Here is a 9,982-nt window from a genome sequence, read left to right as displayed (position 1 = left end):
ACAGGCAAAAAACCTCAGGAGATTAAGTCGATTTGAAAATAAATCTAATATGATGAGATGAAAGTGCAGATATCCTGTTATATGAAGAGATTGTTGAATAGATGAATTGATTTTGTGGTTTTAAGGGTGATTAGTAAACTGTGCACTTGATTTTCTTAGATTTTAATAATTTCTTGCATATATTTCTTAATCATTCAAAAACATAAAGCTTGCAGTTGAACACAGTGGTGTTTCTGTCCAATCCTCTGCCTAAGTCCGTCTCTGCCTGCTGGGTGGAGCCTGCATATAAAGGCTGACCCAGGTCTGATCTAAAGCCCTCCTGGTTCCCAGTCTCTGCTATCAGCACACGTCTCAGCCCTGCACGGTAAGAAATAACGGTGCTTTTGTCCGGGTCTGTGTCTGCATCTAGAAGCTGTTGAGTGTGAAAATTCCTGTGGCTTTGATGGATTTATTCGCTTAGTCACAGCTTTCTATAGGCCTGGATTAGTGTGACTACTTTTTTGCTCATTCCTTCTGCTTGTTGTATTTATGATTCCTGTTTATCTAAAACTACATAGCATGTACTCCAAGTACAACTTTTCTTTCATTTGTTGAAATTTTCTGACTATAGGGTCTTTCCAGTGAAAAGTCTCCATATTAGGGTGGGGTTTGTATGTGGCTACTATGTACACTCATGAGCTCTGCTGTGGTTGTACTCGTCATCCTTTGGATTTTTTCAGCTTGTTCAACTTTTCCAGTCACAGCCTGACCTCAGCCGTTCCTCCCACTTCTCATTTTACAGTGTTGCAATTTCTGCTCTCTGTTAAAGTCTGCAGTAGTCGGAGGTTTCTGGGTTTTCAGTCTTTCCACGTAGCCTAATGACAACCTTTGCCCACTTGTGATGAGCGTTACTCATCAGTGGGAAGGGTCACAAAGGGTAATGTGTTGTCATTATATAATTATATGAGGCAGTTTGTCTCATCAGATTTCAAGTGAAGACATTAGCAAAAACATAAAGCCAGAGGAGGCAAAACTGTTTATTGAATTTTGTGACCTTTTCCTTTTAAATTTTCAGAGCTATGAAAAAGTCTTCCTGGGAAGATCCCATGACAAGTTCTTCTCATTCTGTCTCAGTCGATCATTTCTTTAAGTTTTAGTTTCAACACCTGTGTGATTTCTTTTGGAATTTTTTTTTGTCCAAATTTTGAATTCCAGCTGAAAAACATCTCAACCATGCCGTCAGAACTGGAAACCGCAATGGAGTCCCTTATCAAGGTGTTCCACCGCTACGCCTCCAAAGAGGGAAGGAGCGGCACACTCAGCCGGAGAGAGCTTCGAGAGCTGATGGAGAACGAGCTATCGAACTTCCTCAGAGTGAGTACACACACACATCAGATAAAGCCTCTGTGTACAAAAGTCACTGAATCACAAATCCATGACAAACTTTGCACCGGCCACTCCCTGACTCGCTGTGTTTGCTGAACACTATAGTCTCAGAAGGACCCGGCTGCTGTGGACAAGATCATGAAGGACCTGGACACCAACGGGGACGGCCAGGTGGACTTTGAGGAGTTTGTTTCTCTGGTTGTGGGACTTTCCATTGCCTGTGAGCAATGCTATAAGATGCATTTGAAGAAAATGGGAAACATGTAGGCAAGGAGAGAGGACAAAAAAAGGTGACCAAAAAGCATTTCAGTTTTTGTAAACATTGTTTTGTCAAATTAAATATGTTGGACCACCAAATAACATTTTGCTTGTTTTTTTATTTAACTGGCATTTCTACTTTTTAAAGTGTTTCATTTATATTGTTATCTTTTTTTTTTTTAAATCACAGGCAGAGAATATGTTCTGCATCCTAACAAATGTTTTTTATCAGAGGTGTGAAGAATTCTTATATATCCTATTCAAGTAGAAGTACTGTTACTTGATTGAAATTGTACTCAAGTACGAGTAAGTCATACATAAAATACTCAAGTACAAGTAAAAAAAGATAGCCCAATTAAATAGTAATCAAAGTAAAAGTTACTTGTTACTCCCCCCACCCCACACACATTTTTTTTTTTTTTTTTTTTTTTTGTGGTAATGCCACGATTCCCTTGCATACAGTAAACATCTCATGTATAAACTTAAAAAAGACGAGACCAAATCTTGCAAAATTGGAAATTAATTTATTTTCCACAAAGGCATCTGTATAAAATAAAAGGTTTGTCAAAATGTACAATTCGTAGTTAAAATAAAAATTAATTACTTCTTTTAAAACGTACTTAAGTACAAGTAAAATTACTGATTCATAAATATACGCCAAAAAAAACCAAGTACCCATAAAGGCAACTCAGTGACTGTAACGTGAGTACTTGTAATCCATTACTTTCACCTCTGCCTTTTACATATTTTTTCCGAGCAACTGATCTTGGATTTATTGATCCACGAGGCCTAGGATATGTCTTTATCTGATAGAAAATGATGGTCCTGCTTGTAATCCATTACTTTCACCTCTGGGGTTTATTGGTTGAGTGTTCTTTGCCCTTTTGATGAAGCCTTTTTTTATCACTGCCTGAAGGAATCTGCAGAATGTTCAGGCCTTGAACACACCTCCCTGCAAAGCACCATGTGATGTTGCAACTCTCAGCACTATGTAGTGTAGGTATTACCAGCTATGGGTATAAGATCCAGGTCTATATGTCCTGTTTAACTCACACCAGGAAATGTAGAGGGTAAAAAAAAAAGCAATTCTGCTCCTGAGTTTTCCATTGTGCATCATATCAGGGAAACAATGTGAGAAGATAATAATCCAAAACTTTCCACTGTTTTTGATTGGTCCAGTATTGAACTCTTCTACATTTGAGGAAGGGAATGCTTCGCTCTTTATGAAAGAAGAACCGTGTCTCCCAAATTACAGAAGATCTGCCTGAAAGACTAAAATGAGGGTGAAGTATTCAATGAAGCCTTGATGAGCACACCCCCATGGGGAGGAGCTGACATTGTGCAGTGTCAGTAGTCATGGTAACAGAATAACAGGAAAGTTTGGTGTGTGCACAAGCACCACACCCATGTGACCCACAGTCAGCTCAGAGCAGGGAAGTCTTTCTGTTCCGTTTGTGTTACTCCCTAACACTACATGCACCGCACAATGTGATTTTCAAACCAAGGAAAACAATCTATTTACTTATTGTCATCATGAACTTTGTCTGCACTTAGCTGAATGAAGTTCTGTGGAATGTTTTACTGCTTCTGGAATCTCCTTTAAGGGCGAGAGTAGAGTGAAATGACAGAGGTGTTCCACGCCTGCACTGTTCACATAGGAAGAAAAAATTAAAGCTTCTGGTGATTATTCCTTTCAATTTTTAAAGCTATATTTTGTACCACGTGTCAAACTCCAGGTCCAAATCCGGCCCTTTAGAGCATTAAATTTGTCCCATAGGAGAAAGTAAAAATGACAGAGAAAGCATGAATTATTGTGTAAATTACCAAATAATCCAGTTGTAGAAATCTCAAATTCACCAACTCAACATTTTTAAGGGCTTGTATTTTATAAGAGTAGTTAGACTAATATGTGCAAACTAAATAAAAATAACAAGATAATAATAATAATAATGAAATAAAATAAAAATACAATAATAATAATAATAATAAGATAATAGTGCAGTAGTGCATTGATGAGTAGTGCAAATAGGTGAACATTTAAATGAAAAAATTATGTCCATGAACATTTCGCAGTGACAGGGGTTGATATGTTTAGTTCCAGGTTATTTCACAGTAACAGAAACAGGTCTGACACTCTTTGACTGTTTAGTGTTGATCAGAGTGACAGCCTGGGGGAAGAAACTGTTTTTATGGCGGGTAGTTTTGGCGTACAGTGATCTGTAGCGTCTGCCGGAGGGGAGGAGTTTAAACAGATTGTGTGCAGGGTGGGAGGGGTCTGCAGTGATGCTACCTAAGAAGTCTAATCCAAATCAATGCCTATTGAAATTATTCAGTCATAAACAATTGTTAGAATCATTAAGGTTTCATTAGTTTGAACATACACAAATACATTTTATTAGTTTTATTCAAATTAAGTAGAAAGTAGAAAATCTGCAAGATAATTTATTATCTTGACTATAACCTTTTTTATACCCATGCACTTTTACACTGAACTTTTTATTCCAACAGACTTTTACTGTAAGTTATGTTGTTTTTATGATGATTGTGTCTGTTTGGTTTGAATCTCTGAAGTGTGCTTGAATGTTGTTGGGAGGGGCATGTGCAATTTCGTTGTACTTGTGCAATGACTTGTGCAATGACGGATTCTATACTATTTTCTTTGTGAAAAAAACAAAGCATCTCTGTCATGAGTTTTTTTTTATTGGTGTTTAAAAGTGAGACAAAGGAAATGTGGTTGTAATTCATATTAATCTACAAAGAGTATAAAATCTGAGCTCAAATTTACGTGAGGCAAAGAAGAAAATGTTTATCTTCAATAGTTGTCACTTAAACGTGCATCATTTGGTGGAACTTCTTAATAATCAATCCAAAGGTTATTTCTGTTTCATGTTTCTGGTACGTAGCGAGGGAAGAAAGTCAACAACAGCAAAACAGGAAATCAAAGAAGTTCATAAGGTTCATTGATATGCAAAACCAGATGTTCCAGATAACCGATGCCTCACGGAAAGGAGACATCTAGAAGACAAATGTAACTCAAGTTAAGTAAAGTAAGTAAGATTTATACTAAGCATCCAAATGATCCTAAGTTGAATGTGCTGGAGAAACTGCTAAACTCTGTAAATTAAATGTTTTGCTGCTAAAACATGTTTCCGAGACGTGCTAAAGCAATGATTCCAAGCCATCGTGCTATGGAAGCACATTGCTGGGAGTAGGACCAGCTTCTCAGTCCTTTCCCCAAAGATCACAAGACCTATTGTCCATTCATTTTGCAGCTATTTTAAAACAATGTACGTGTCTGTTCAACAGTCTTTTTTTTTTTTCAATCCATGCAAAAAGGTTAAATATCTATGATTGCCACAAAAAACCAGAAGAAAAACAGCTTAACTTCCCTAGTTAATGTTGTTTTTGGCAAACAACATGAGACAAAACTGGGAAAATGCACTTATTTACTGTGTGACAAACAGAAATACTAAGAATAGTCCTCAGTATTTACATCAGGCTTTAAAATCTCAACAAAAGTCAGTTAGCTACAAACACATCACCGAGGATGTTACGCAACGTGCAGGAGTCCTTGTAAAACCTATTTTTCTTGGCACAAAAAAAGAACAAAACAAGGCGCGATTATGATATGGCTTTTCATCTCCATTATAACTGCAGGGTTTGTGCTGTGTGTAGCTGTTTTCATCTACCAAAAAACTGGAAACTTAACTTTTATGGATGTTAAATACGAGTTGTAAAAGATCTGCATAATCCAGCATAAACCTTTATTCATCCACAAATTTCAAAGCCAAGTTTAGAGACACTTTCAAGTCAGTCATCAAACATTTGGACTGTTTCAAAAAGCCATATAGATAACCTCGATCATTGTGTAATTTAAAGTTTTTTTTAAAAATAAAGAAAAGCTACACATGAATGCAACTATCAGTGTTGCAATACATTTTTGGTAAATATTTTGGTACGACAAGACTGTTTGGGGTGTGACTATGACTCAGCTTTGCTCCAGTGTTGCACAGATCAGCCTTTAATAATCAACCCCGAATCACTTGTGTTAACTTAAGAACAGCCTGTCCCAAGCTATTTATTAAACTGATTAAACAGTATAAAGTGTCAATACAGTCAACACAAAGAAAAAGAAAAGTTTGACAAATACAATTAACATTTTAAAAAAATTTTTAAAAAATTCTCGTGACATGCCGCACCCTATAGTCCCATTCTCAATGTTCAGGCGTTGCAAAAATGTCTACCTGCTGGTTCATATATAGTCAATGGCAATGTATTTTTAAATGTTTTAATGAAGGAATAAAGCAAATGTTATAAAACAACTGTATTTAACCATGCACAATAATCCCATGTATGTTTAAAAAAAATAAAAGGTATTAACTGAAAAAGAAGCAACCCGGAAAACCTCAAGAGGGAGGAGTTGGAAATGGGACGGGCATTGGAGGAGGGAGAATACAGGGCCTGATGATTCAAAAACCTCCACACAACCACTTTTTCCATCACTCCACCACTTTCCTACCAACCTTTCACTCCCAGCTCTCAGCCTCAACAGCCCCGGTGAGTTTGAAATCTATCTCCACCTTCTTTTTTTTACTGCTTGGTCTTTTATTGACCTGTGACTTTTCTTTGAGTCAAGGTTTTTAGATGGATTTCTGTGTTTCATTTGTTTCAGTCAAAACATATATGGTTTAAGATAATGCTGCATTAGGCGTTGTTCCTTTATTCCACACCATATTTAGTATAACAACAGATTATTTTACCTCAACTTTGAAACATTAAACAATCATCTGTTTTGTGAAGTACCACAGATTCCTGCCTGTTTGCAAACCTTCAGTTGCCACATACCACAGGGGCACCATGCCAATGCAGACTGACGGTTACACCCATTTTAATCAAGTCTGCACATGTTTCCATAAACAAGTTAATTATAGAGATTAAACAGTAGTGCTGACAATGGCCTATGTTTCTTAACAGAGAAGCAGTGACACAGCCAAAGACTAGGAAACTGAAACATGGACATAAACTGTACTTTAGCTGTAATCCATTTGGAAATAAGAAAAGAAGCAAGAGATTTAAATGAGCTGACATCGTTTTCACAGGTTGAAATTTTATCCACAACCACGTTATAAAAATCAGTGGTTGGTGTCTTCTGTTAAACTCACCAAACAGGATATTACCACGTGATCTATTCAAGTATTTCTTTATGGAGCTCCTCTCCACCCCTAGATGGAGTCACAACAGCATGATGAAGGAGGAACAGCCAAGCACTGCTCTTTCATCAGCGATAGAGAAAAACCAGGACTTTATTGTTTCTTTAATTAAAACAAGTGACTATACAGTATGAAGTTTTACTACACATCCACAAAAAATAAAAAAAAATCCTACCAATTGTGTTTGATGTGGAGATATCAAACAGTCTCTTTTGTCTTTATTTAACTCTTCTGTCTATGTTCTTTTACAGCAGTCGACATCATGTGTGACCCCTGCCAAGGCATATCCGAAACCACTCTTGCCATCGGCCTGCTCTACAAGGTCTTTCACCAGTATGCTGCATCAGATGATGACAAGGAGCATCTGAGTAAGAGTGAAGTAAAGACGCTCCTTACCAGCGAAATTCCATGTCTTTTCAAAGTAAGTAAACAACATTCCAACAATCCATTAACAAAGCAAAACCATATGAACCAATTGGATATGGAGTGCCGAATGTAAAAACTCGCTCACTGTTTTATAGCCAACATATTTTGAGCATTTAGCTTATTTTTCTTTCATCTGAGACAATTTCATATAAAACAGCATGTTCTGTATCATTGTTAAAAATGTCTAAACATAAAAAATAAATCTAAATGTAAATGTTAAATCTAAATCTTAAATTGGCCGCCAAGTGTAAAGCTAAATGTCTCACTCTTTCCCTCTCCTCACTCACTGAGCCACTGGGCGGGGCCTCGTGATTGAAAAGCACTGACCTGCCAGCTTTGCATAATTTCTAAACATTTAGCTTTACATTTGACAACCAATTTAACATTTCGATATAAAGATTTAACATTTAGATATAAAGATTTAACATTTACATTAAGACTAACATTTAGATTTAGATTTAACATAGATTTAACATTTAGATTTAGAGTTAATATTTACATTTAAATTTACCATTTACATTTGATTTATTTTTCATGTGTACACATTTTTAACAATGATATAGAACATGCTGTTTTACATGAATGTCTGTCTCAAATGAAAGGAAAAAGAGCTAAATGTGAGGAAAGTGAGCTAAATGTTCAAAATATGTCAGCTGTGATTTTTTTATTTTTATTTAAAGTACAGGTAGCATCCTGAATATGAAATAAAGTTTTTGCTAAAAAAAAAAAAAAAAAAAAAGTCGAGCTACCCGACTTTAACTTCTTTTCTATTTGCATGGAAAGGATCAGAATGATGCAGCGGACCAGATCTTCAGTGACTTGGACCAGAACGGGGACCAAAAACTGGACTTCCCAGAGTTTATGACCCTGGTTGCATCACTGGGTGTCATCTTCCATGAAATTTTTCATGAAATAGAAGAAAAGCACCTCAAGGGGCGTGGAAAGCAGTAACAAAGTGCTCATATAAGTTCACTAAACTGACAGAGTGATGGCAAATAAATAAAGTCTGTTCAGAAACAATGGATGTGTGCACTTGTTATTTTACAAAATGTTTATATTTTTACCACATGGTTATTTGTGTATTGACATGTCGGCACTTTTCTTTTGTACCCACTTATCAAGTGCAGAGTCCCAGAGTTTGTGAGAGACATTAGAACACAATCATTAAAGGGTGTCTATTCTGGTCCTGTTTACAACAGTAATTATGTCTTATGTATTACCAAATTCCCGAAAAAAAGAGTAAAAAAACCTTAAAAGTGCAGTAACTTTCAGATTTCTTTCCCACTTGAAGTACAACTAATGCAGTGTCTCTCAAAGTGTGTGGTGCACCCCCTGGTGGGGAATGGAGAAATAACAGGTGGGGCGTGACAAACAGGAGGACATTTTCAATTTTGTGCCAATCTCCTTGTATGCCTTGCTTCAGTCACAATGAAAACAATGAACACTAAAAACAATGCCTCCACACAAAGAAAGTAATCATGAATAGCCTAAAAATGAAGCAGAAAATAAAACATTAAATTATTAAAGACTGCATTAGATATGCAACCAAAAACTGAATTTCCTTTTGTTTTCTTTAGCATTTTGGCACATATATGCAAACAATGTTATTACCTGTATTTTTGACGACTGCACTTCTAAATTTGTTTTTATGCAGGTGATTAGTTTAATTTTGTTTTTGATAGTTTTAGTTCAATACATTTGAAATAGTGTTAGTTGTCAGGATTATTTGGGGGGCAATGGAAGTTCACCTTCGTTCAAAGTGGGGAACACCCATAAAAGTTTGAGAACCTACCTAGACTCTAGGCCAGTTTTTGCATTAGCTCCCAACCTTCTTTCTTTGATTTGCTTCTTAATGAATGTTTTTGTTGTGCTTTTCTCCACATTTTCTTTCAACAAAAAAAAAAACAATAACATTTTTTATGACGGACAACACAAGGATGTGTGTTTGAGATACCTTTGATGTGTTTATATTGCAACTTAAAATGCACAACATCACTGCAGTCAAAGCCTCTCTCCTGCATGATAGGAGTGAACACGAGAGATACTGAACATCCCAGCAGAGGAAACGGAGAGAATATTCTTGTGATTTTCAGGTGGAAAATTCTCCAGAGAAATGTGTAACAGCTAAACCGACAGCCGATTTAAATAAGTAAGATGGTGTATTCCTTCCTGACGAGTAGCAATTTACTACAATACTTGAGGCAAGTTCACACGAATTTATGATGAACATTACCTTACCAAATCTTGGGTTATTCTGCTTTTAAAGTTAAATTAAGAATTCAAGATCTGAGAAATTACATAAAAATGTAATCCAGCAAAAGATACAGGACTCATGAATAAGTTGATAACTTTATAGACAACCTATTAACAGTAAAAAATTAAAAATTAAAATAAAAATTAAAAATGACATCAACGAATTGTATAGAAGTGCTGAAAAATGTGCTTTTGTACATTTTACAGCTAAATGGCTTTAAAAAAAAAATCATTTTTTTAATTTGGCATTTGAAAAAATAGCTATAATTGCAAAAAAAAAAAAAAAAAAAAACAAAAAAAAACATCTTTCCACCAAAGGATAACAGTGTTACCACTGATCCCTAAAGATTTGCACATTATGTTTGTCCCATGAACTTTTATGTACACAAAAATACTACATAAACAAATTCCAAATTCTGATCAAATCCATTCATTGATCCAGCACAAGTTGTCATTTTAACCTAAAAAGC

At 35.9% G+C, this 9,982-nt stretch overlaps 2 protein-coding genes and 1 long non-coding RNA gene across 3 annotated transcripts; all 3 read left to right on the top strand.

The window, feature by feature from the left end:
* The first annotated feature begins 212 nt into the window (after nucleotides 1–212).
* On the top strand, nucleotides 213–1,725 carry LOC114472376 (protein S100-A1-like). Its single transcript, XM_028461630.1, has 3 exons — nucleotides 213–364; nucleotides 1,195–1,353; nucleotides 1,471–1,725. Exons 2-3 carry the CDS (start codon nucleotides 1,213–1,215, stop codon nucleotides 1,630–1,632), a joined length of 303 nt encoding a protein of 100 aa, XP_028317431.1. The 5' UTR covers nucleotides 213–364; nucleotides 1,195–1,212; the 3' UTR covers nucleotides 1,633–1,725.
* Nucleotides 1,726–2,850: 1,125 nt separating this feature from the next.
* On the top strand, nucleotides 2,851–6,180 carry LOC114472377 (uncharacterized). Its single transcript, XR_003675085.1, has 3 exons — nucleotides 2,851–2,982; nucleotides 4,527–4,670; nucleotides 5,997–6,180. It is a non-coding gene; the product is annotated as an uncharacterized LOC114472377 (long non-coding RNA).
* A 300-nt stretch (nucleotides 6,181–6,480) lies between these two features.
* Nucleotides 6,481–8,210, top strand: LOC114472586 (protein S100-A1-like). The gene is made up of 3 exons (XM_028461905.1): nucleotides 6,481–6,499; nucleotides 7,085–7,254; nucleotides 8,043–8,210. The coding sequence occupies exons 1-3, from the start codon at nucleotides 6,481–6,483 to the stop codon at nucleotides 8,208–8,210; spliced, it is 357 nt and encodes a 118-aa protein (XP_028317706.1).
* The last annotated feature ends 1,772 nt before the right edge of the window (nucleotides 8,211–9,982 follow it).

The sequence above is a fragment of the Gouania willdenowi genome, chromosome 11 (genome assembly GCF_900634775.1).
Source record: "Gouania willdenowi chromosome 11, fGouWil2.1, whole genome shotgun sequence".
Classification (NCBI taxonomy): domain Eukaryota; kingdom Metazoa; phylum Chordata; class Actinopteri; order Blenniiformes; family Gobiesocidae; genus Gouania; species Gouania willdenowi.
Note: the sequence above shows the minus strand (reverse complement) of the source record. Positions and strands in the feature narration are given on the sequence as shown.

Bases quoted from the DNA above. Each gene is read 5' to 3' on its own strand.
- LOC114472376 (XM_028461630.1), top strand. From the start codon at position 1,213: ATGCCGTCAGAACTGGAAACCGCAATGGAGTCCCTTATCAAGGTGTTC. The intron at 1,354-1,470 runs GTGAGTACACAC...TGAACACTATAG, and splicing joins AGCTATCGAACTTCCTCAGA to TCTCAGAAGGACCCGGCTGC.
- LOC114472586 (XM_028461905.1), top strand. The intron at 7,255-8,042 runs GTAAGTAAACAA...TTGCATGGAAAG, and splicing joins AAATTCCATGTCTTTTCAAA to GATCAGAATGATGCAGCGGA.